General features: G+C 42.1%; 1 protein-coding gene across 2 annotated transcripts in view; it reads left to right on the top strand.

Annotated features, from left to right (window-relative positions):
• The window catches only part of LOC135404386 (ubiquitin-associated protein 2-like), a 203,776-nt gene that overhangs the window by 74,229 nt on the left and 102,911 nt on the right, over positions 1–26,636 (top strand). Inside the window, exons 7-8 of one of the 2 annotated variants that reach the window (XM_064639113.1) lie at positions 8,683–8,737; positions 9,894–9,997. In XM_064639113.1, coding sequence (XP_064495183.1) covers positions 8,683–8,737; positions 9,894–9,997 — 159 coding nt within the window. Of the gene's footprint in view, positions 1–8,682; positions 8,738–9,512; positions 9,998–26,636 lie in introns of those variants that run through there. The other variant, XM_064639112.1, reaches the window with a different exon arrangement.

A 26,636-nucleotide genomic window follows, 5' to 3' on the forward strand; every position in this document is an offset into this window, starting at 1 on the left:
CGTGTGGGTGTGGCTAGGAGGTTATTCTATACCACCTCATGACACTGGGGGGGGTGTGTGTGCTGAAGTAAGGGACTCTAGCTTCTGGGAAGGAGGGGGCAAAAAAGATGATAGAGGGTCCCTCCTGCCATTTGTCACAGGGGTTGCAAGGTGCCAAGTCGTTCAGTGAGCACTTTTTTTGCATATAAATCACTCTCTTTTTAGACACTTTTGTTATTAATAATGTTACTATTACTGTTGATTTTCTTATCTCATTGCTGTTTCCAGTAAATTGTTTTATCTCAACCAGTAATCTCTGCCTTTTGTGTCTCCCACCAGAGGGAGGAGAGCAAGTGGAGGGGAGGGGGCACTAAATTAGGGACTGCCACTCCTAAACCATGACAAAACCCTTGAAATCTGCAGGGAATTGTATAAAGTTGTGTAATTTACTTCTCAGTATTTCAGGGATGCATGACCTCCTTTCTTTGGATATTAGTAAAAATAATAATAAAAATCTTCCTGTCATTTTATCTGGTAGTCTTTCTTTTCTGTTACACAGAATAGTCAAATGTGGAATAAAGCACTTCAGCTGCAAGTAAATAGATGGCTGGTAATCACTACAGAACCCTTTTTCCAAAATGTTTAATGCAATGTGTGTAGTAATCTAGGGGTCAGCTAATATTTGTGGAACATGCTCTCTCTCTCTATTTTAAGCTACCTGCTCAGGGTTATCTTACTGGTTGCTTTCTAGGGGAATATTTGCTGGGCCATTGTGTTATTGCTTCACTGTAGAACAATATAATTTTAAGAAATTATATGCACTGAAAATAGCAGAAATGGTATTGACACTGTGGTGAAAATATGCTGTTCACTGAGGGGGAAAACCCCTGCTAATGAGTATTTCAGTCTTGGTGCTGTAGACACTATCATGTTTAGGAAACTGGTTGATGGAGTCCCTTGGGAGGCAGTCCTGAAGGGCAAAGGGGCCCAGGAAGGTTGGACATTGTTCAAGAAGGAAATCCTAAAGGTGCAGGAGCAGGCTGTCCCCATGTGCTGAAAGACAAGCCGGCGGGGAAGACCACAGGCCTGGCTGAACAAAGAACTTTGACTGGAACTCAGGAAAAAAAAGAGTGTATTAGCTTTGGAAGAAGGGGTAGGCAACTTGGAGGACTACAGGGATGTTGGGAGGAAATTAGAAGGGCCAAAGCCCAGCTAGAACTTACTGCCATAAAAGACAATAAAAAATGTTTCTATAAATATATCAACAGCAAAAGGAGGGACAAGGAGAATATCCTTAATTGGGTGTGTGGGGAAACATAGTGACAAAGGATGAGGAAAAGGCTGAGGTACTTAAAGCTGCCTTTGCCTCAGTCTTTAATAACAAGACCGGTTGTTCTCAGGGTACCCAGCCCCCTGAGCTGGAAAACAGGGACAAGAAGCAGAATGAAGCCCACATAATCCAAGGGCAAATGGTCAGCAACCTGCTACACCACTTAGACACACAGAAGTCCATGGACCTGGATGGGATCCACCCAAGGGTACTGAGGGAGCTGACAGAAGTGCTCACCAAGTCCCTTTCAGTCATTTATGAGCAGTCCTGGCTAGCCACCTACAAGAAGGGTCAGATGAAGTATCTGGGGAACTTCAGGCCTGTCAGCCTGACCTTGGTGCTGGGGAAGGTCATGGAGCAGATCATCTTGAGTGCCGTCATGTGGCACACACAGGACAACCAGGTGATCAGGCCCAGCCAGCATGGGGCTATGAAAGGCAGGTCCTGCTTGATCAACCTGATCTCCCTATGACAGGGTGACCTGCCTAGTGGATGAGAGAAAGCCTATAGATGTTGTCTACCTGAACTTTAATAAAGCCTTTAACGCTGTCTCCCACAACATTCTCCTGGAGAAACTAGCTGTTCATGGCTTAGATGGGTACACTGTTGGCTGGGTAGAAAACTGGCTGGATGGCCAGGCCCAGAGAGTGGTGGTGAATGGAGTTAAATCCCGCTGGTGGCTGGTCACTAGTGATGTTCCCCAGGGTTAAGTATTGGGGCCAGTTCTGTTTATCAGTAATCTGTTTGAGAGGATCGAGTGCACCCTCAGTAAATTTGCAGTTGACACCAAGTTGGGCTGGAGTGTTGATTGCTGGAGGGAAGGAAGGCTCTGCAGAAGGATATGGACAGGTTGGATCAGTGGGCCGAGGCCAATTGTATGAGGTTCAACAAGGCAAAGTACCAGGTCCTGCACTTGGGTCACAGCAATCCCATGCAGTGCAACAGGCTGGGGGCAGAGTTGCTGGAAAGCTGCCCAGCAGAAAAGGACCTGGGGGTGCTGGTCAACAGCTGTTTGGACATGAGCCAGTATGTGTCCAGGTGGCCAAGAAGGCCAATGGCATCCTCGCTTGCATCAGAAATACTGTGACCAGCAGGACCAGGGAAGTGATGGTCCCCATGTACTCAGCACTGGGGTCAGTTCTGGGCCCCTCACTACAAGAAAGTAGAAGTTTTCAAAAAGCATGTGGATGTGGCACATGGGGATATGGTATAGTGGTGCTGGGTCAATGGCTGGACTTGATCTTAGAGGTCTTTTCCAACCTTAGCGATTCTATGATTCTAAAAATGGTTAGTAGAGTACATGCGGTATATTGTGAAACTGATTCAATGCTTCCAGCTTTATGATAACTAATAAGACAAAATCATTTGAATTGTAATATATCATATAAATATGATGTCAATATAATATATTGAATATAACTTCAGTGTTTGTTTTGGTAATACGGAATACCTAGAATGTGAATTTTCTATACTTAGCCTCCTTATTTCTTACTAAGGTTTAAGCCTCTGTCACCTTGGCATCGGCTGGGTGGACGGCTGGCTCTGCATTTCCATAGCAGAGACCAGGACTGTTTGATTACTGTCTAGTCAGAGATAAGCGCAAATCTAAGGTGTTGCCTGCCCATCCAGTCTGCATTTCCTTTTCCTTTTAGTTGTTCTTAAGCCTTTTTCTTAACCTTAAAGTGTCTTTATCTAATTTAAACCTGTCAATGTGAAAATCTGAATTTCAAAATAAAACAACTGTGTTGTAGTGAAAGGATTTAGGTCTGCAAGCTCAGCAAACTGGATTTTCTACAGAATAGATTATTAAGTTAATTGACTAGTCCCATCTGAGTTGTGATACTACATACCTTTCTCATGCTCCCACGTAGCGTGCATTTGTTTTGTGGGAAGAAATGTTGTGAAGAAGAACAATTCTTTCTATGCATGGATGGTACCAGAGTGAAGATGTGATTGTTTGATAATGAGTGTTTTGAACTCCCAATGGGTTTTAGTGGAAACAGAAAATCTCACTATCTGCTTGGGTATGTGTTGACTTCTCTAGAATTAATTCCAGAAAAGAAAAATATAAATTTAATAAGTGATGGCTAATATGAACCTAGTCAACTAAGGGAGGTATGGTGGAGAGTAGGAGAAAAAAACCTAACAATACACAGTTGATCAGAGTTACAGCGCTAAAGGAAACAAAAACATATTTTAAGTAGTTCGTTGTTTAAAATTACGTTGGATAGGGTAGTAGCTGCAGGAATTTTGATGGGAATCAACTGTAAACATAGTTCCCCAGTCCTGGGTTCCTGGAACAGAAATAAATAAGCAATTCTGCCTTGATATCTTAGGCAGCTGTTTGTAGATCCAAGTGTAAAAGAATGTGAAGAAATGTTATGAGGTTTTATATGAGGCAGGACAGTAATTTTGTTATTTGCCTGATGTTCATCATTTGCTTTTGTGTTCAATATGCTGATTGATTGTAAGAAAGTCTATTCCTTTAGACTCACTGGAAGATTTAATGAGCTACTGCCAAGTCACTTGTTCTTTTTTTGTTGGTATATAGAAATGTTGTTAGAAAAAATGCTGATTGTGAATTACCACAGGAAAAAAATTTTTTAGTAAACATTGACCATTCCAATCTAAACATATATATATATGCATCTTTTTAGAGTAGTGTTAAAGCTATACTTTTTATGGTAAAAGCATAAACTGGCATTACTGCTGGAGGAATTGATCTTGTCTATCTCCTGGTACATTTGAACTTGATCAGAGGATTGATCTAAGTTTAACCAAGCCAAAAAAGTAAAAAGGAGGCAGGCAGCATGGTAGCTGGGGACAACAGGGGTTTTGGTGGCTTATCCTAGGGTAAAGGTGACTGGTTTCCTGGCATTTAGCAAGCAGGAAACTGGTTTGAGGAGCTGATCCAACAGTGAACTAATAATTTTGTTTTCTGATAGTGGTTTTGTGCTCACTCATTTTGTGACAGTATGTGCAAAACTTAGTGCAGGAAAGAGCAGAGCTTGTGATCACTAGTAAGAAAGACTTCTGTTGCAGTAGTTCTGATTTAAATGGGTTTCAGTTACTGTGGGATTGCATGCTCTGAATTGTGGTTTGAAGCCCTGTTTGCTCACTGACATTTTAGTCATTGTTAAAAAGTGTAAAAAGTTTGCAAATACCAGATGGGCATTCACAGTTGCTTCGTGACTAACTTCTCCATGTTAGAAGACTGTGTGCCTTTTATTTGTTGTAAGGCCATGTTTTAATTATGGCCACTGAGAGAAGTAACTTTCTTAGCATGAGAATTTAAGATCATACTAGTGATTTGGATGTGTTAGAGAATATCAGCCCTTCCCACTGGCATCTTGCATTAATGACCATGATGTATGAGATTCTGTGTCAGGGTGGTCTTTCAGTGGTGAATATTCACTGTCTCATATTTTGAATCAGTTCTTCATAAGTGTCTTCTAGTTTTAAATTTAGTTCTAACCCTGCTGGTTTGGTACTGTCCTTTTGTCTTCATTAGAATACTTTTTGTTGCATTTGTTGATTAAACTTAATTTCAGTTTTGACAGAAAGCACAGACATAGCTTTATGAAGTTATAGGAATCCACTTGAAATTCAAGTTCAGGATTAACTTTTTATACCAGATCACTTTGAAAATACCTTGCTGACTAGTAGTCTAAGACTGCATGGAAATTCATGAACAACACAATTTCTTTCTAGGAATTTCTAAAACTGTTAGAGGTTCTTATTGCTGTTTTTAGCAGTAGTTTATTGTGCCCATGCTGGTACATCATCTTACATATGCCTTGCTTGCTAAAACTTCATCTTATGTTTAATATGCTAAGGTTATTCTTTCAGATTTTTGCACTTGGGAGGCTGAGGAGACTTACTTCCTCTTCTAAAATCTATTTCTACTTTCATGCTAGCTATTCCAGCTAATCTCTTTGTACCTAATGTCTGCCTCACTCAAAAATATTTCTGCTTGACTGTTACTGTGATTCTCAGCTCCCAATTAGACTTGTAGTTGAGTTTGTAACAAAACTGTTTATCTCTCTTCTGTGCATCATTAGTAAATGGTATTTAATGCTGTATTGATAGCTGTAGGAAGTAGTGTCCCAAAGTAAACTTGTCTATCTGCTTTTACTCTTAAAAAAAACAAACAAAACCAACATTTACTAGGCAGAAAGATAATCCAGAAGTGCACTGATTTCTAGAGCTACGACCCTGTAATGCCATGAATCGGCTTCCCAGATTGGGGATTTTAGGTGAGCGAAGGAGAGAAGAGCAGTAGAAGAGGTAGGCTGAGCAGGGATGTTCAGAGGCTGAGTTATCAGATGGATACAGCAGGGCTCTGTGACACTGTTTATGACAGAGCAAAGAGCACAGCTCCATGTGTGGGCTCAGTGAAGAGGGATAGTGATTGCCCTGTTGCAGTCGTTACCTCTTTCCTAACCTTTGTCTTCTCTCTAGATTGTGAAAAGAGAGCAAAGAGAGGGAAATGGCCTAGTGTCAGACTTTATTGTTCTGTGTTCTTGTTGTTCTGTGTTGCTAGATGGGAATCCTTCCTCTGCAGGTTTCCATGATTGTCATTCTGTATAAAATATGGGTAAACCCTTTCATCAAAATGTGGATAAAGTTATCCTGCTAATTTGATGCTTCTAAGAAGTCCTTGAAAATGTAGGTAGTAGATATTTGTATTGGGTATTTGTGGCAAGGTTTTGGTAGCGGGGGGGGCTACAGGGGTGGCTTCTCTGAGAAGCTGCCCCATGTCCAACAGAGCCAATGCCAGCTGGCTCCAAGACAGACCTGCTGGTGGCCAAGGCTGAACCAATCAGCAACAGCAGTAATACTTCTGTGAACATATTTAAGAACGGGAAAAAAAATTGCACAGAAGTAATTGCATCCAGAGAAGAGAGGAGTGAGAATATGTGAGAGAAACAACTCTGCAGACACCGAGGTCGGTGGAGAAGGAGGAAAGGAGATGCTCCAGGCGCCAGAGCTGAGATTCCCATGCAGCCCATGGTGCAGCCCATGGTGAGGCAGCTGTGCCCCTGCAGCCCATGGAGGTCCATGAGGGAGCAGAGACCCACCTGCAGCCTGTGGAGGAGCCTCACACTGGAGCAGGGGGATGCCTGAAAGAGGCTGTGACCCTATGGGAAGTCTGCACTGGAGTAGGGTCCTGGCTAGACCTGTGGTCCTGTGGAGAGAGGAGCCCATGCTAGGGCAGGTTTGCTGGCAGGACTTGTGACCCCATGGGGGACCCAGGCTGGAGCAGCCTGTTCCTGAAGGACTGACCCCATGGAAGGGACCCGCACTGGAACAGTTCGTGAAGAAATGTAGCCCGTGGGAAGGACTCGCATTGGAGAAGTTTGTGAAGGAGTGTCCCATAGGAGGGACCCTATGCAGGAACAGGGAAAGGACTCCTCTCTCTGAAGAGGAAGCAGTGACAGAAACATGTGATGAACTGTCCGTAACCTCCATTCCTCGTCTCACTGCACCGTTGGGGGGGAGGGGGTAGAGAATCAGGAATAAAGTTAAGTCTGGAAAGGAGAAGGGAGTTGGGGGGAAGGTGTTTTTAAGATTTGTTTCACTTCTCATTATCCTACTCTGATTTTGATTAGTAATAAATTCAATTAATTTCTCCAAAGGTTTGTTTAGCCTTTGACGGTAATTGGTGAGTGATCTCTCCCTTGACCATTTGTGGAGGGGAGTGATAGAGCAGCTTTGCTGGGCACCTGGCATCCAACCAAGGTCAAACCACCACAATATTTTAGAGGTCCAGAAATGTCTTTTAAAACATGGACAGTGAACTAGGGCAAGGAGAAGAATGAGTGGTGAGGGGAGGAAAAGGAAAGTCATTAAAATAGGAACTTTCTAAACTGGATTTACCATGTCTTGGAGCTGCTGTTTATTTCGTTTAGATGGTCCCCTGAAAATAAGGGGTAATTTTGATCCAAATTTGAAGCCTATCATGGGTAATTCTGATGTTTGGACAACCAGTGTATCAGTGACTTAGGATTATAACTTTTGTACTCTGGTAAACTTGTAGTTGTTCAGTGACTTTTTATAACCACATAATTTTGTCATTAAAATAAACATTGCTTTCTTCTCAGTCAGCAGCTTTTAACCTCCTCCTGTTCTTGTAATACCAAATAATATACATAGTCTTCCTCAAAAAACCCTAACAAACAAAGCCTCAGATATTGAGGTTATAAAAAGGAAAAAATTCCACCAGAACTATGTAGAAATATGCCACATGTAAGAAATAGTTTCTAACAGTTTACATAGATGTGCTTTATGCATGGTTAAGTAAACAAAAATTTTCATGCCTTCTTAGCACTATGCAACATGCCATTCACGATATTAAGAATCTTGTTGTGAGGAAAGATTACATGCAGGCATCCCAGATACCAGGCAGCAGTGGATTTAGGAAAATTTATTTCTGAAAGCTGAGAACACTGACATGATGGTGCAAGCACTGGGCATCCAAAGCACACACACTGTTCTCCTCAGGGCCTTTTATCATTTGCCTGGCCCCCTGCTGCGGGGGCCTTCAAGTATGTCTGCGAGAAACTTATCTTCTCTTGTACCAGGGAGTCAGCCTCTCTGAAAAGCAGGAGAAGAAAACACATAAGACTATCCCTGGGAAGATGTCTCTTTCCCAGGCAGCAAAGCTTCCTTGAGCGACATAAACCCTTGTCTCCTCGAGTAAATCTTCCCAAAAGATTCTTCTATACTTACACTTGTAAACTGAGGTCGGTAATCAAAATTGGAGGCAACAAATATTTGTTGTTGTTAAAATAGAAATTAAGATTCTTGTGGGTGATAACAAGGAAGTTTGAGTAATTTGAATTGAATAATTTTCATGTCAGTAGTTATGCTTAAGGGAGAATCAGAAGGAATGTGTGGTCACAGGTTGGTGAAAGCACAGGAGGGTCCTTCTCTGAGACAGAGAAGGAAGCAAATGGAATATTTAAACTTTCTCCTCAGATAAGAAGTGACAGGGAATTTCTTGAGAGATCAAAGTATGCAGGGAGGCTGGGATTCTAAAGCATCTTAGGCAAGAGTAAAAAATTAGACAAAATTTTTAACAGTGATTTAGCAATAGCAGTTTAGTGGGATGATTCTTTAGGTGAGTCCTTTTCTTGGCATTTGGAGCTACTTCACTAGATACAGAAAAGATAGCAAAGAATTGCAAGTCCTGTTGAAAAGCAAAGCCTTAGATGAACTGTGGCTTACTTGCATGTGTTAGGGAAATTTGGGAAGTAAATGGTATTTAACCATAGTACTTTTATTTCGTCAACCATAATATTTTCTAATGAGACAGACTAGCAATTGGTGTCTCCTCTGCTGCTGCTGTTATATGGTGTTTTTTCTCCTAGGGTTTGGACGTGGCAGAGGGAGAGGAGCGGGGAGGTTTTCAGCCCAAGGCATGGGGTAAGAAACATGCAGAGCACAGATTTTGGCAAGGATCAAACTCACCGGCAATATTAATTGACAACGTTGCCACTGTATGTCTTAATATTGCTGTATGATTAACCAATATAGATATAAAAATTAAAAAATTTCTTAGATTATGAATGGATTATTTTTGTCTTAATACAGTATTTCTAACTAGACACACATATGCAAACCTAATGTAAATTCACTTCATGTTAATATCTCAAACTTGGAGAACCCATTTGTACCTATCAGTAGCATCCATCAGTAGTGCCTTGGAGGCTGAAAACTCTATGTGGTTCATATAGTTTTAAGTCACTTTAAAAAAAGATTTGTTTCAGTGCAATGTAGAACTTTCAAGTTCTATATAAAACCAGAAAGACTAGTGATTCTAAACTTTCTCCTGTTTTTGAGGTTTCATGCTTTAGCTGTTTGGACATACATTGACCGTAAAACAAACTTAAAAGAAGTTACTCAGTAACTCTAAAGTTTGTTCCAAGTTTTGGTGGAATAACTTGCTTCATGAAGTGTTACCTCGACTACTTTTACTTAGTGTTTGCCTTTAATGACATTTCATGTAACATCAGTGATGTCATGATGAACAGAAGACTCATTCTACTTTTCTAATAATTCTTCTTGTTCATACTTGTAGATGATAAACTGAAAGGAGGTTTTTCTTCAATAATTCTTTTTCACCTTTTAGCTGCATCTGTGTGTTTTGGCATTGGTGTTACTGATGTTCTGACTCCTGTCCTGTACAGGTATGGTGCTCTGAAAGGACATGATACTGGTTTCTCATCAGTAAGCCACCTGCTGAGAAACTGTCAGCTGAGAGAAGCTTATCATTGCGCATATAAACTAATGCTTTATAAGACTAAAAGAGTAGGTATGCTGTTAACTGCTTTTTCAGGAATTGTTGCTTTGGTTCAGTTTCTCTACAGTAATTTTTTTTCAGTGTCTTAATTTTTCTCCTTTTATCCCTCTTTTATCTGTGTCTGCTCATAGAGGAAAAATTTCTTTTGAAACCAAAACTATCAAGATTACATGGAAATCAAGAAGTTTAATCAAATGCAACTTCAGATAAAAATGATGACACTTGTGTTCATTGAATGACCCAGTGTTCTCTTCCATTTTTAAACTTTTAAAACTCTAGGACATTTAACCCTGCAGATTATATGAAGTCTTCTGCCACTGATGGTTTTGGGACAAAATCAGATATTTGGGAGACTGGTCAGAATGATGCAGATGATGGAACTGGTAAGATACTTCAAGAAGTGGAGGGATTGAAATGAAGACCTGTAGCAAATTGCAGTTAAAATAACCATTCTGTTCGTGTTCAGTTAACTTCTGAAAATGTGAATGCATTTCAGGTGACACAGATCATTTTTATAGCTTAACTGCTACTAATGTGCAGAGCACGTGCTGTAGCCTGCATGACTCTTATTAGAATGAAGGGATAGCAATTTTCAACTTTTTTGTTTTAGTACCAACAAACCCTTGAGAGACAAAGGCATTTGAAGAGTTGTTGAATGAGCCTCGTATGTGAAGAACTGTGTTAAAGGAGAAACCACTGCCCTAGTATTCTCACACCATTCAAGGAGTCACACACATACCACCTGAGAATTTAACTGCTTAGACCAGAGTCCCTTCACAGTGGGTGGCTCCAGTGAGCTGATGAGTTCCCCTTTTGACTGTGCTCACACACACGCTCTCAGGCATGCTTCCTCCTCCTTCAGACTTGACTCTAGGTTTCCCATAGAAGAGTCTCAGGTGTCTAATTTTATAAAAATAAATAATTTAAGAGTGGTACAGCAGCAGGTCAGCTCGACCTGGGTGCTTCTGGAGAGGGACCCCAAACAAAGAAATCCCTGGGCTTTTATGCCCTCACAATCTATGCAGCCATTCTTCACCCGTTCTTCACGCACCTTGCATGCACCTCTTGATCCAATGGTGATTTTTGGTCTGGAGTCTTCTAACCCCTTACTGGATTCTTTCTCTGTGTCCATGCAGACAGGCCACTAACTGTTCTTATCTTGTCAAGTTGCAGCTTCTGCTGACGACTGTAGCCTCCTTATCTTCTGGTTTGTACTTCTTGTGCACTAGCTCAGTTGACAGAGCATGGGAAACTGAAAAGTTTTTGATTTAGAGTAAGCGCTATGTAGCAACAACTAAAACATCACTGTGTTATCAACATTATTCTCGTACTAAATCGAAAACACGGCACTGTAACAGCTACTAAGAAAATTAACTATTCCATTTGAAAGCATATCTAAGTGAAAGTGAATTTTTTTGCATGTCACATTAACATATATTCTATTTACTTGAAATCCAGTGTCCAATCATACACAACAACTAGAATTAAATGTTAAACAACAGTAGCATTGGGACAATGAACTTTCATTGTGCTGATTAACTCTATCAAAGTTAGATTTTGAACTGTATCCAATTTGCAAAAAAAAAGAGCTTTCATTGGGTTTTCCAAGGGTTTGGTTACCCATTAGATAAAAATCTATGTCAAGTAGCTCCCCTTTAGTCTTGTTGACTTTATACCACAATGGGTCATCCACTGATTTTATACTTAGCCATGCAGTTGTGGTCCTCTAGGTTAACAGCACCAAGAGTAATGGGATGTCTCACTTCATCTCTTTGGTGTATAGATTCTTTCCAATGCAGCTATTTGTTAGCTGGTTGGTTATTCATAACTTGTTTGGCATGAGAATGGTATATCCAGTTTTCCTTTCCTAAAACTTTAACAGCAAAATTAGAACACAATAAGACAGTATATGGCCTCTCCCATTTGGGTTCTAATCTGGATTTTTGTGAAAATACCTGAATTAATATTTCCATCTCCAGGTTGTATATAAGGTACCTGTATTTCAGGTGGTGTGGACTGACATGATTCCTTTTTTTCTTCAAACCCCTTTTCCATATATGTTAGACACTCTGCCTAGTACTTCAGAATTTTTGACAAAATGAAAATGTCACTGACCAACTGGAGTGCATGGAGCTCCGCCTAGGAATGGATGAAGAGATGACCGAGAGTTTATGGGTCAGGATTAAAGGGAGAGGAGGGACAGGTGCTATTATAGTGGGGGTCTGCTACAGACTGCCTGACTAGGAAGATCAAGCAGATGAGGCCCTCTACAGATAAATAGGAGCAGCCTCACATTCACAAACCCTGGTCCTCATGGAGGGAGGACAACTTCAACCACCCCAATATCTGCTGGAGGGGGACACCACAGAAGGGCATAAGCAATCCAGGAATTTACTGGAATGCACTGATGACAACTTCCTTCTCCAAGTGATAGAGGAGCCAATGAGGAGAGGTGATATGCTGGACCTTGTTCTCACCAACAAGGAGGGACTGGTGGGGAATGTGAAGCTCAAGGGCAGCCCAGGCTGCAGTGACCATGAAATGGTGGAGTTCGAGATACTTAGGGCAGTGAGGAGGACGCACAGCAAACTTGCTATCCTGGACTTCAGGAGAGCAGACTTTGGCCTCTTCAGGGATCTGCTTAGTAGTGTCATAGGATAAAGCCCTGGAAGGAAGAGGGGCCTAAGAGAGCTGTTTGATGTTCAAGGATTGTCTCCTCTGAGCTCAGGAGCAATGCATCCCTACAGAGAGGAAGTCAGGCAAAAATGCCAGGAGGCCTGTGTGGATGAACAAGGAGCTCCTGGACAAACTTAAACACAAAAGAGAAGGCTACAGAGGATGGAAGCAGAGACAGGTAGCCTGGGAGGAATACAGAGAGGTTGTCCAAGCAGCCAGGGATCAGGTTAGGAAAGCTAAAGCTCTGATACAACTAAACCTGGCCAGGGATGTCAAGTGCAACAAGAAAAGGTTCTATGGGTAAGTTTGTGATGAAAGGAATACTAGGGAAAATATGGACCCTCTCTAGAAGGAAAGGGGAAACCTGGTTATTCGGGACATGGAGAAGGCTGAGGTACTCAATGACTTTTTTGCTTCAGTCTTAACCAGCAAGTGTTCCAGCCACACTATCCTAGTTGTAGAAGGCAAAGGCAGGGACTGGGAAAATGAGGTTGGAGACCATTTAAGGAATGTGGAGGTGCACAAGATCAAGTGCACTGGAAAAGGGGAAATATAACTCCCATTTTTAAAAAGGGAAATAAGGAAGACCCAGGAACCTACAGGCTGGACAGTCTCACCTCAGTTCCTGGCAAGACCATGGAGCAGATCCTCTGCTTAACTATGCTAAGGCACAAGGAAAATAAGGAGGTGATGGGTGACAGCCAACATGGTTTCACTAAGGGCAAATCATGCCTGACAAATTTGGTTGACGGGGTTTACAGATGTGGTGGATGAGGAAAGAGTGACTGACATCACCCACTTGTACTCGTGCAAAGCATTTGACAGTCCCGCATGACATCCTTGTCTCTGAACTGGAGAGACAAGGATTTGATGGGTGCACCACTCAGTGGATAAGGAATTGGTTGGATGGTCACACTCAAGGAGTTGCAGTCAAGGGCTCAGTGTCCAAGTGGAGACCAGTGACAGGTGGCGTTCCTCAGGGGTCAATATTGGGACTGGTGCTGTTTAACATCTTTGTTGGTGACATGGACAGTGGGATTGAGTGCACCCTCAGCAGGTTTCCTGATGAGACCAAGCTATGTGGTGCAGCTGACACACTGGGGAGAAGGTATGCCATCCAGAGGGACCTTGACAGGTGGGCCTGTGCAAACCTCATAAAGTTCAACAAGGCCAAGTGCAAGGTCCTGCACCTGGGTCAGGACAATCCCAAGCACAGGTATAGGCTGAGTGGAGAATGAATTGAGACAAGCCCTGGGGACAAAGACCTGGGGGTGATGGTTGATGAAAAAATGAATATAAGCTAGCAATGTGCAATTGTAGCCCAGAAAGCCAAGTGTATCCTGGGCTGCATCAAAAGCAGCGTGGCCAGCAGGTCGAGGGAGGTGATTCTGTCCCTCTACTCTGCTCTCGTGAGACCCCACCTGGAGTACTGCATCCAGCTCTGGGGCTGCCAACATAAGAACGTTGTAGACCTGCTGGAGCATGTCCAGAGTAGGGACAACAAGATGACCAGAGGGCTGGAACACCTCTCCTGTGAAGACAGGCTAAGAGAGTTGGGATTGTTCATCCTGGAGAAGAGAAAGCTCCGAAGAGACCTTGTAGCAGCCTTCCAGTACCTAAAGGGGGCCTACAAGAGAGCTGGAGAGGGAGTTTTTACAAGGGCATGTAGAGATAGGACAAAGGGGAATGGCTTTAAACTGAAGGAGAGTAGGTTTAGGTTAGCTATTAGGAAGAAACTCTTCCCTGTGAGGGTGGTAAGGCACTGGCACAGGTTGCCCAGAGAATCTGTGGATGCCCTGTCCCTGGAAGTGTTCAAGGCCAGGCTGGATGGGGCTTTGAGCAACCTGGTCTAGTGGAAGGTGTCCCTGTCCACAGCAGGGGGGTTGGAACGGGATGATCTTTAAGGTCCCTTCCAAACCAAACCATTCTATGATTTTACAACAAGTTGGGCCACTACTGGTGATTCTTTTTGAAGCAGCATAAGTTCTTGGTGTTGATTATCTATCACTGCTCCCACGTGAGTCTTCTTGTGAAACTGTCTAGCCACAGTAATTATGTATTTCTTTGGTAGTATTGGTTTCACTGTAGTTGTCTATATTCATTCATTTTTGTTTGTTTCCCATTCTTTCCACTGTTCTTTTTGATATGATGAACGGTCATTCTCATACGTTTTGTGGTCTGTTAAATTTGGCTGTTTGCTTTCGTCTATTGCTGGAATCACAACCATGCATCATCTCGGAGGTTGTTGGGCTGCAGCTTTCATGGCTGTTTTGACTAAGTCATTCCCTCTGCTAATTTCTGTAGTGCCCTTAGTATGGGCTGGGCAGTATATGACAGCAATTTCTATAGGTAGCTGGATTGATTCTGGCCAGTTATATATTTCTTCTCCATTGGACACTTTCCTGATCATGTGATGAATCCTCATTCTTTCCATAACATTCCTGTTGTGTGACATATCCTGAAGGCATTTTGAGAATCTTTATAAATATTGAGTGGTTTACCTTTTCTCAGATGTGCTACATATTTTAAAGCTACCAGTTCTGCTCCTTGTGCACTCATCGTTACTGGTAGAGGTTCAGCTTCCATTACTCGCCCATGGCTGGTCACAGCATATCCAGTCTGTTGTTGTCCATGCAGGTAGTAAAATGAGCCATCTACAAACAGAATAAGGTCTGGATTCTGCAAAGGCACATCAGTTAAATCTGCTTATGGTTTACTTGATATGTTCATCACCTACTCACACGTAATGTTATTCCCCATCATCAGGCAAATGCATTAGGTATGCTGGATTCAAGGTATTGCATCTTTTCAAAGTTACGTTATCTGCCATTAGAAGAATTAGCTTGCATCTGTGTGCCTGTTGCGGCAATAAGGCTTGGGTTGCATACTGTTTCAACAGTATTTCCACTTTGTGACCTAAACTGTTACAGGGTATCCCAGAATGAGGGGACAGACCCCATGCAATAAGTTCTATGTCCTCATTTCTTGTTGCTTCTGTCAGAGGCTTCATTAATTCTCGTAACTCAGGAGTTTGTCAACAAAATCCCACAGTTCTAAGAAACCCTCACAACTGTTTCTTTGTAATCAGACGTGGAAGATTTATTTATAGCTTCTATTCTTTCTGGGTCTATTACTTGCTACCCTTCCCTTAGGATAAACCCTAAATATTTAACTTCCTCCTGACACAGCTGGAGTTTGGATGGAGATGTGGGATGACCTTTCTCTGCTAAGGCAGTATGTAGATGTATAGTATCTGTTCTACAGGCGTCTTTATCTGTACTTTCTTTTAGCAAATCATTACATATTGTACAAGAGCTGATTTACCCAGTAGTTTTATGTCTTTTAAATAATTTCTCAGTATTTGTGAGAAAATTGTAGGATACCATGGGGAGGCTCGTCCAGGTTAATTGTTCGTTCCATGTAAAGGCAAACTTGTCTGTCCCTATCTGAGGAATACTAAAGGCAGTGGTTAGATCAATCACAGTAAAATATCTTTCCCAATGTGATATTTGTAAAAGTATGATAGAGGAATCAGGCACTACTGGATGAGGAGCCACAGTGTGCTGAATAATTAGATCTTGTGCAAAATGGTATTCCAGGTCCCTATCTTCATCTAATCTATTGGGGTTTTTTACAGGAAGTATAGGACTATTATTTAGCAACACACACTCTTTAAAAATTCCTTGAGCTAAGTACTGGTCTATTTGCTTTTGAATTCTCTTTTCAGCTTCTTTTCAGCAGCAGTATACTGCTTTACAGCTGGGGGCAGGTTTCCTCCATGTTTTTGTTTATGGATTGAGCTGAAACTAGTCAACCTACATCTGTGCTAGTTTTACTCCACAGCTTTGTTGGTACTGATTTCAATATTTCCAGTATTTTTAGCTCACTGTGGGCTTTCAGTGGCCACAGTCATCATTCTCATGATTATTAAACCTATTCCTTCAGGTCACAAGTGTAATTCTATGTCAAGACCCTGTGAGAGATCTCTCCCTAACAGGCATGCTGGAGAGTCCTCTGCTAATACAAATTGCCCCCATACACTCTTGTTTCCTATGGTTACTAATAGGGGTTTACTTGAATTCTGCTCTTTGTCCTGTGACTCCATGTATTAAAATTCTGTCTGTGGTCCTAGACTCTCTTGAGGTAAAATTCACAAGGGATAATGTGGCTCCTGTATCTACCAAGAATTCAGCTTCACACCCTTCAACTTTACCTATAGTATGTCCCTGTTGGTCCAAATGAATTGCCCACATATGAAAATTTTTTAATCTTTACACACACACACCTCCCCCCCCCCCAATCTGCAGGGTCCCTTTTCTATAGTCATTGTGATTGTGAGTCTTCCTGGGACAATTTTCCCTGGTGACAATTTCTACCTTTTGTTATTTCCTGTGGCTGGAGTGGGCATTCCCACTGTGTATGTCCTAAATTCCCACAATAACAATGCTCACTTCCAGCATTCCTTCCTGTTCCTCTTTCCTTTTTTCCTGGTCTTAGTTCAGATCTTGTATCTGGTCTTCTCACTCCCCAGCCTGTCCTTCACTTGTAAATTCCTTGTTAAAGATGCAGCCAGTAAATTTATTTTCTGTTGTTTTGTTTTTCTCCTTTAATCTGCTCAACTTTTTGCCTTTCCTTGTGCCCATCATATACAAACACAACAATACTCAAAATCTTTTGCAAATTCTCTCCCTACCACCCAGGCATGTGTTCATTAAAGTATTTCTGTATATTGGAGGCTACCTGATTCACAAAGACATTAATCATGAGCACATCATAAAAATTCTGCAACATCAGTCCTCTATGTTTTAGCAGAACTTATTTGGAGCCATCTACAGAAATCACTCAGATGTTTATTGGGTCTCTGCCTGTGTTCCTGTACTTTGGTCCAGTTCATCCTTTGTTCCCCACATGCTCTAATAGCTTCTACTAAATTCCAGAGCCCTGTTTGAGAGATGGCTTGATCCCCTGCATTAATATAGTCCCAGTTTGGATCATTTGCTGACCAGGGGTGTCTGTTACCTCTTGCCTGTTGAGCCAATTCAGAATACTTATTATTTATCTCTCTCATCGGGTTGGAATAATTCCCTCAGCAACACCTGGGTATCTCCCTAGCTCAGATTGTGTCCAGTGCATATATTGGAAAATAGTTGAGTGCATTTCTCAGCATCCTTCCTCAGTCTTGGCATTTTACATCCCCCATAGAGCCAAGTCACCAGGATTCCAAGGTGATTTTGTAAATATTTGCAATACAGGTGGGGGTCCAGCTGCAGCTCTCTGTTGCATGGCAACAGGATTAGGCAAGATGTTAGGAAGCATAGGATAGAGTCCGTCAGCCAGCAGAACAGAATTAGAAGACAGACAGGAAGCAATAGGTGGCACAGGCATGATTGGGCAATTATCTAAGGCTTGTCCAGGCCAGTAGGTTTGCCTACTGCAAGCATTACCTTTGGTGATGCCTCTTTCATCCCACACCTAACTTGGGTGTTTTCTCTCCCTCACCTAACCATCTCAAATGTACCAGTAATCCATTTATCCTGGGAACCTATCTTCTAGTCGATGTTGCAGAAAGGTAAGTCTGTGCTGGTCAAAGGTCCCTTTCAGTGGCAGCCGTTCTGCCAGGGTTCCACCTCTAGTTATAAATGGCCGGTCTTCTCGACATAAAATATCTGTGTGCTTCTTTTTGATAGATTTGCTGAACCAAAAATTCTTTTCCAGTTTTGTAGTACCTTGGCCAAGGGCACCCCCTTTTCTATGCCGGGTATATTTCCCATCACTTATTTATCCTTGTGCGCTTTACTCTGATCAGGCCAAGCACCAACCCTGTCTCCTTGTGCAGTTTACACTGATCAGGCCAACCCCCCCCTCTGTTTCCACTAAGTCTACTCATGGAATTTTGACACACACTCACTCTTGGGCTCACTTCCTCCTTTTTCAGGCTCAACTCTAGGTTTCCCACAGCAGACTCTCAAGTGTTGGATTTTATAAAAATAAGTAGTTTAATAGAGTGGTACAGCAGCAGGTCAGCTTGAGCTTAGGTGCCTCTGGAGAGGGACTCAGAACAAAGAAATCCCCTCAAAACACAGCACTGTACCAGCTACTAGGAAAATTACTAAGAAAATGAACTCTATTCCAGCCAAAAGCATATCTAGGTGAAAATAAAGCTTGCAGCCTAAGGCTTCAGCACATCCAGCTACTCATGCTAAGCAAGTAAAGCTAAGCAAATGGCATATTAAATCACACAATATTATGACTCTTGATTCATTCTTATTTAAAATTTATTAAGCTAAACAACTCGTATCTCTCACAAGTCCTACTAAAAGTGATTGGTTCATAGGCATTGAACAGTAGGGTGTGAATATTTAAGTAGAAAAAGAAAAGACACATTTACGAATATGAATCCACTCAGTGACACTGGGATGGATTTGGTAGCCCCACCTGTATAATATAAGAATGTGAGTCTCTAAGATGGAGAATTCCAAGATCTGCCACTTTTGAAGAGAAGAATTAATTAAAGCATGAGTAGGCAACTGAATGAAAGCCAAAAGAGCAGTTGTCCTGTCTGAACATAGAGGCAGCTGTGTGTTTCTGTATGAAGTTTTAAGTGGGAAGTGCCCAGTCCTGGCCAAAGGCAAGAGACAGATGTAGTTTGGAAAGGAACCTTTTAACAGTGATCTCTTGGTGATTCAGAAATGAAGTGTGTGACCTGCTTGTCTGTGATGGGAAAAACAGGATAGCTTTCTGCTTCCCATATTCTGTGACAGGAGATAAAGACAAAGGAAACCCTGCATCATGTATGTTATTGTCTGCACCACCGAGTGATAGAATTTTTTTAACCCAGCAAAGGGTAACTTTTCTGATGTCAGCACTGAAGCCTACTCAGATGATTTTTCATCAACCCCTGTGTCAATTGTGGAAGAAGACTGATACTGGAGGCCAGAGCATGCTCCATTGGGATCTGCTGTGAGCCTTTTTAGATGCAGCTTTCTAAACTTCATACAAGCCAGTTTCCACTTAACCAGAGAAGACAATAACAGGCTCAGAGTTTAGGAGGGCCTATGAGTCTTGTCACTCTGAGTGCCTTCTAGTCCAGTATAGGAGAGTGGCCTTGAGTATATTAATGGCTACTGAAAGGGAGCACTCTGGCCAAATTATGGTATCTTTCCAAGAAATTACTTTTAAAATTACTTGGTACTATGGTGCAAACAGAAACACATCTTTTACTTTCACTCATGTTGATTTTTCAAATAAGTTTATCAGATAATAAGAACACCTAATGACTTGAAAATTCCCCTTAGGAATACTGATACTGTTGTTTGCTATATGGCAGCAGAGAGCAAAGTATGTTGTCACAAGTATTGCAGAAGCAATAAGGTTAGCTAAAGAAAGAAGATAGAGAAGAAAGGCATGAGGACACTGAACCAGAGGTAGAAAATTCACTGATTAGTTATTAATGAATGCAACTGTAAGGCTTATGCATGACTTTGACTTGTGTTTCACTTCCTAAGTGAGCTCAAATGTTTTGTGACCCTCTCTGTTAACTCAGAGTAGCCTTCATGTGCCTCCCTTATGGCAGCCTCTGTTCCTTCTTGTAGACATCTCCTCAGTCTTCAGTAATGGAAGAATTCTGCCTAGGAATAAGAGTATTTTTGGTGTTGGTAAACAGATCTCCATAAGAGTATGAATGTGTGTGCTGGTTTAAAAGTTAACCAGCAGGGGAAATGAACTCAACTCAAAAGAGAGATTATAAGTCAGAATAACAATTTATTAAAATAGTACAATAAGTACAATTATACAGACAAACAATTGGTCTTAACCCACAAAACCCAAATGTATAACCCAGCACCCTGGGGCATGAACAAAGTGGTGTTCCTTGGGCCCCCCCCCCGAGTCCAAAGTAAAGGGAGAGGGGGGATAAACCTGCTGGTGGGAGAGCTGTTGCAGTCTGGTCAAAAGTGGTGATTGCAGTCCAGTTTGAGGGTGGTGGTCTCAGTCTGTTTGAGAGCGGTGAGCTGCAGTCCGGTTGAGAGCAGAGCTGCAGTCTTCCTCTGGATCCCACGAGTGGTAGAAAAGTTCTGAAACTCCAGGTTTATATATTCTCCAGTTCAGGCAGGAATGGTCAATCCTTCCCTCAGAGTGGGGAATTCCATAAAAGGGTATGAGGACAGGAACATCCCCCCACAGGCAGCCCCCCCCCCCGACAACAGTTTCTGGGAAATGGCATGGAGGGCCATAGAATACACAGTTTTGGGCTATACCCATCCAGTGATGAATCGGTCCCAGCTGTTCTAACTAGGACAATGTGCCTACATGAGGGGTGTGCTGCTAAGCAGAAAGATAGTTGGAAATTCAAAGTGTACTAGTTGACATGTGGAACTTTTGTTTGGATGCCAAGTGCATTGTTGCTGTTAGGCTGTGCATGTGTCACTGAGAACCGCACTGAACTTCAGTAACACAACTCAAGGCATGCATGGAAAGTTGAGGAGCATGGGATGTAGAAGGTGTGAGAAAGCATTTGGGAATTTTCCCTGTCCTTGTCGGATTAATGAATGAGTGTCAGTGTGGAGAGTTCCTACAAAATATTTGGGGGTCTTGGATGGTCTCGATCCCCCCTACAGTCCATGCCTACTTCCTAATCTCATTCTTGCGTTTGTGCTGTACTGTGCTGTGCTTATCTTCGGGAACTAGAACAAGTGCTGCCCTACCTTCTCCAGCCACATCTTGTTCTTTCTCACAGTGTGTTATTACCAATAATCCTTGGCTGATCTTCCCAACAATCCTTGATTGGCTCCACAGCCATCCAGCTATCGGTGTTTGAGACATACACATTAGCCCCTTATCTTCTGGGCTTCTACATCTCTACGTATATGACTATAGGGAGTGTGTTTTGTTTTAGTGTTTCTTCTTTAGACAAGCTGTAGAAATGTCATAAATAAGTCCCTGAGCCAAAAAGACTTCTTGAAAAAGAGTAGGCTTTAAAATTGAATCATTTAGTTTTGTCCAAGTGGGAAACACTTTCAACCTTGTGATGGAAAGCATCTTGAGGGTTATTAGAGGATACTGCAGCTGAGGCAGTAGTTTTAAAATAGAAGAGAGTGCTGAGAAGGAAGATGGAAACAGGGGGGGGGAAGGAGTGGCAGACAAGATGTGGGGCTGGAAGCAGGTTGTACAAATTTGAGCAGTTAATCACAAGTATTAGTTTTCAATTTTTTTCCCTCTTAACTTACAGTGCTGTTAGGTTAGTTACAAATCAACAGACTCAGTAATAAATATGTTACCAATGTGGAGTTACTAAAGATGTGAATGAGGGTGATGTGTATGTATGGAAACCAATAAAGGCTGCAGTGGGCTAGCAAAGGATTTCAGATAAGTGTATACAGAGAGGAAGGGCAGGATGGAAATCTGTCTTTATTCCTCATTACTCAGTCCTATTTCTGCTTTAATCTTAAAAAAAAAATAAATTATCTCATACTGGCTACACAGAGAATTAGTATCTTTCATCTGCAGTTACATTAAAAAGGAGGTAACTGGGCAACTACCTGGAGAAACAAAACCAATTTTGCATATCAAAATGTTTTCTAAAGACATCATGCAAATATAAGCTCTGTGGAGTTTTGAATACTTAGTATTTCCTTTTTAAGCCAGTGGGAAATGATCAACATTAACATTTTCAATTAAAAATAAATACACTATTTGTTTCCAAAATGTACTTGCCCCCATACGTGCACTGAAAGCACTCTAGAACCTCTTGTCCTGAATTGTTGCAGATGCCAGAGGAATTGCAGTATCCTGAATGAAAGGTGTTTCTAGGTGCACTGTTGTGTAATCCTATAGAAAAGCTAGCTGGTTCTGTGGAGGTAAAATTTAGTGTTGTTGGCTGAAATACAAAAAAGAAGAGTAAAGGGCAAATCTTCAATGGTTCATAATGTTTAAGTGTGATTGTATTTCAAATAATTCAGCATTGGGTTTTCTAAATCCTAATTTTTATAGAAGTAACGTACAACTGAAAGGCAAAGAGAAGGGACAGGTAGGAGGAAACAAAACAACCAGTCCTCATTAAAAAGGGAATAAACTTGAACAGCATAATTGATATTTTTTTACAGGCATGCTGAATGTTCAGTCTCTTAGCTTTTTTTGTAATGTACAAGTCCATGGGAGATCCTGAACCTCAAATCACAAAAGTTCTTATAAATAAATTATGTTGGAGGTGGGTCACTTCTCAAATTAGGTTACAAAAAATGGTATTATATTCTGGTAATTTAACGATACTTCTACTTTGATAGAGTTTCATAAATTTAACATAGAAACTTAATTTGTTATTATCTTGGCTATGAACAGTCTAAAATAACTCTGAAACTGAAGAACAACATGAAAAAATAAATTATAGTGTAACTGTCAAGGGGAAGAAGGGAATTGTGTAGCTTAAAAGTTACAAGGAAGTTTTTTTTTTTAGGACTGCTGAAAAAGTCAGAAGGAACATTTTAGGAAACTTTCAGGTCATTCTAGAATGTGAATGTAATCCAGAAGGAAAGGATTATTACATAAGTTTAGGATAGACCAAAAAAAAATTATTTGGGGGCTAATATCTGTGGCTGATTATTCAAAAGAGAAAAAATCAAATAGTGTGACACGAAGTGAGGAATTGGAGAGAAATAGCTGAAGCCTTACCAAAAATATGTAGTATACTTTTTATTGGCTTTATAACTTTCTAAAACTAGACTTGTTACTAAGGGAAACAGGAAAGAATTGTGATGCTTTGCATGGCTTGGGGGAAAGGTTGAGAAGAGGATATATGGAGCTGCAATAATGTCAAGGTGGATTTTGGACTAAAAGGAAATTGTGCTTGTGGCAACATCAGACTTAGAAACCCATCAATAGGAGGAAGACGTTAGCAAACTGGATTTAGTGCAGAGAAGACCAGTGAAATAACTGAAACTGGAAGGACTGAGTGGGAAAGGTAGAGTGTTAAACAATAATAATAAACTTAGCAGCTTGAGTAAACTAATAAAAGAGTGATGTTGTGCTCAGTATTTAAAAAGACTAAACCCACAGAACCACGGTCATAAGTAGGAGCAACAGATAAATGTTTAAATTGAATATCAGGAAACTGTCCCAAGTATTATTCTAAGTAGGTTCAGTCTCCCAAAGGTGGTGGGGAAGCAATGGATCCCCTACCTTCTCACCACCAGGCAGGAAGAGGGGACCTTAGCAATGGAAGGGAGTGGAAACAGGCTATTGCTTAGGGTGGCAGGCAAATCCCCTCCTGACCTACCTCACCTCCCCAGGTGCCTCTATACAATAGGTATGAGACCCTAAAATCTGAGGACCAGGGAAACAAGAATGTGGATGAAGGTATTCTGGGATAGAGGGATCACCTAGGGCAGGGCAACCCACCCCCCACATCAGGACTTGCTCAGTTAAGTTAAAAAGAAAGGTAGTAGTCATTGGTGACTCCCTTTTGAGAGGAATGAAGGACCTGCTATGCTGACTGGACCCAACCCATAGGGAGGTGTGCTGCCTCCCTGGGGCCTGGGTAAGAGACATCATCAAGAAACTTCCCAGTCTGGTACAGCCCACTGACTATTACCTGCTACTAGTTTTCCAGGTGGGCAGCTACAAAGTCCCAACAAAAAGGCTGCAGACGATCAGGAGGGACCTCAGGGCCTTTGGACAACTGGATAAGGGATCTGAAGCACAAATAGTGTTCTCTTCTGTCCTGTCGGTTATAGGGAATGATGGGGCAAGAAGCAGGAAAACCATGCAGATGAACACCTGGCTTTGAGACTGGTGTTACCAACAGGACTTTGAGGTTTTTGATCATGGGTCAGTTTATACAACACTGAGCCTGCTGGCAACAGAAGGGGTCCACCTGTCTCAAAGGGGAAAAAGGATCTTAGCTCAGGAGTGAGCAGTGCTCCTTGAGAGACCTTCAAACTAGATTGGAAGGGAAATGGACAGGACAGGGCCAGGCTCAACAGAGATAAGGTGTGGGAAGGGGAGAACTATTAGTGACCACGTTAGTATCAAAAGGAGGCTTAAGAAGGGATACCTCGAGCAAGCACAAGCAGACAAAGATGTAATCATGGGGCATCCCCTTGCACCCCTACTGGGATGTTGACACACTCAAATACTTCTATAAAGTGTCTGTACAGCAATGCACACGGTATGGGGAACAAACAGGGGGAACTAGAGATCTGTGTGCAGTCACAGGGCTTTGATCTCATTGCCATTTCAGAGACATGGTGGAATAGCTCACATGACCGGAATGCTGTCATGAAGGGCTACACACTGTTTAGGAGAGACAGATCAGGAAGGTGCAGTGGTGGAGTTGCCCTCTATGTGAGGCAACACATGGAATGTATTGAGCTCTGTCTTGGGGTGGATGATGAGCAAGTCTGGGTTAGGATGAAAGGGCAGACCAGTAAGGGTGGCACTGCTGTGGGTGTTTGCTACAGGCCACCTGATCAGGAGGAGGAAGTGGATGAGGACTTCTACAGGCAGCTTGAAGCAGCCTCACAGTCACAGGCCCTTGTTCTTGTGGGGGACTTTAACTACCCTAACATCTGCTGGAAAAGCAACACAGCAATGCACAAACAGTCAAGGAGGTTCCTGGAAAGCACTGATGACAACTTCCTGATACAGGTAGTGGAGGATCCCACAAGAAATGATGTGCTGTTCCACTTCATACTGACTAAGGTCTTGTTGGAGATGTGAAGGTTGGGGGCAGCATTGTGGACTTCAGTATCATGTAAGGAAGAAATAGGACAGCAAGTAAGATTGCAACCATGGACTTCAGGAGAGCTAAATTTAGCCTCTTCAGGGATCTTCTTGGAAGAATCCCATGGGAACAGGCCCTACAGGGAAGAGGGGTCCAAGAGAGCTGGTCAGTATTCAAGCATCCCTTCCTCCAGGATCAAGAACGGTGCATCATGATCAGTAAGAAGTTGGGCAAAGGGGGCAAGAGACCTGCATGAATGAACAAGGAACTCCCACCATTACTCAAGCATAAGCAGGAAATACACAGGAGATGGAAGCAAGGTCTGGCCACTTGGAATGAATATAGAGAGGTTGTCAGAGTAAGTAGAAATGAGACGAGGAAGGCCAAGGCCCATCTGGAATTAAATCTGGCCAAGGATGTCAAGGACAGCAAGAAGGGCTTCTTCAAAGACATCAATAACAAAAGGAAAACTAAGGATAATGTGGACCTGTTACTAAATCCAGGGGAGAATCTGATAACAGAGGATGCAGAGAAAGCAGAGTTACTAAATGACGCCTTTGCATCAGTCTGCACCTACAAGACCAGACCTCAGGAATCTCTGACCCAGGAGACCAGGGTAAAGGAATGTTGGAAGGAAGACTTTCCCTTGGTCAAGGAGGATCAGGTTAGAGAATTCCTAGGAAAATTTGGCATCCACAAGTCCATGGGCCCTGACGGGATGCACCCATGAGTGCTGAGAGAGCTGGCGGACACCATAGTGAGGCCACTCACTATCATCTTTGAAGGGTGGTGATGATCAGGAGAGGTGCCTGGGGACTGGAAGAAAGCAAATGTCACCCTGGTCTTCAGAAAGGGCAAGAAGGAGGACCCAGGGAACTACCAGCCAGTCAACCTCACCTCTATTCCTGGAAAGGTGATGGAGCGCCTCGTTCTGGAGGCAATCTCTATCCAGTGGAAGACAAGAAGGTTATCAAGAGCAGTCAACATGAATTCACTAAAGGTAAATCATGCTTTACCAAGCTGATTGCCTTCTACGATGAAACAACTACCAGGACGGATCATGTTTTTGCATCTGTAGGATCATTTCCTGTAGGTTTCTCGTTGCTGCATGCTTTGGACTGCACGCTGTGCTCCAATGTTTGCCAAATAAACTATGCCACAAGTTATGGGAAGAAGCATTTTGCAGCTACAATGGAAGCTTATTGACTCTGATACTGCTGTTATATGAATTATATATGTTTTAAGAGAAAATTGCTCTCTCAGGGAAGGCACTGGGGTATTTTTGCCCTGAGGAGAGAGTTAAGACATTTGAAAGGAGCCTCCAGAGGCATGTCTTAGATCTTGAATTTGAGTATGTTGAAAGTAGGATTATGGACGTTGGAGCAGGTGTTGTGGTCATATTTTGTTCAAGCTCTGTATAAATTTGTGCATTAAACTGGGAGATCCCATGGGAGGGTTGAGTAACCCCTTATTGTAATAGGAGGAAGTTCTAATGTTTACGATTAATCGCTGGTTGCAGACATGTTCATACAAATTATATCTGGTAACTTAGTGGCTAAGAAATATCTGAAGTCAGAAATTAAAGGGGACCCCCCCCTTCCCAAAATTGTAAATCTGCAAAACAGTTTTCT

This window comes from Pseudopipra pipra, chromosome W, assembly GCF_036250125.1.
Source record: "Pseudopipra pipra isolate bDixPip1 chromosome W, bDixPip1.hap1, whole genome shotgun sequence".
Classification (NCBI taxonomy): domain Eukaryota; kingdom Metazoa; phylum Chordata; class Aves; order Passeriformes; family Pipridae; genus Pseudopipra; species Pseudopipra pipra.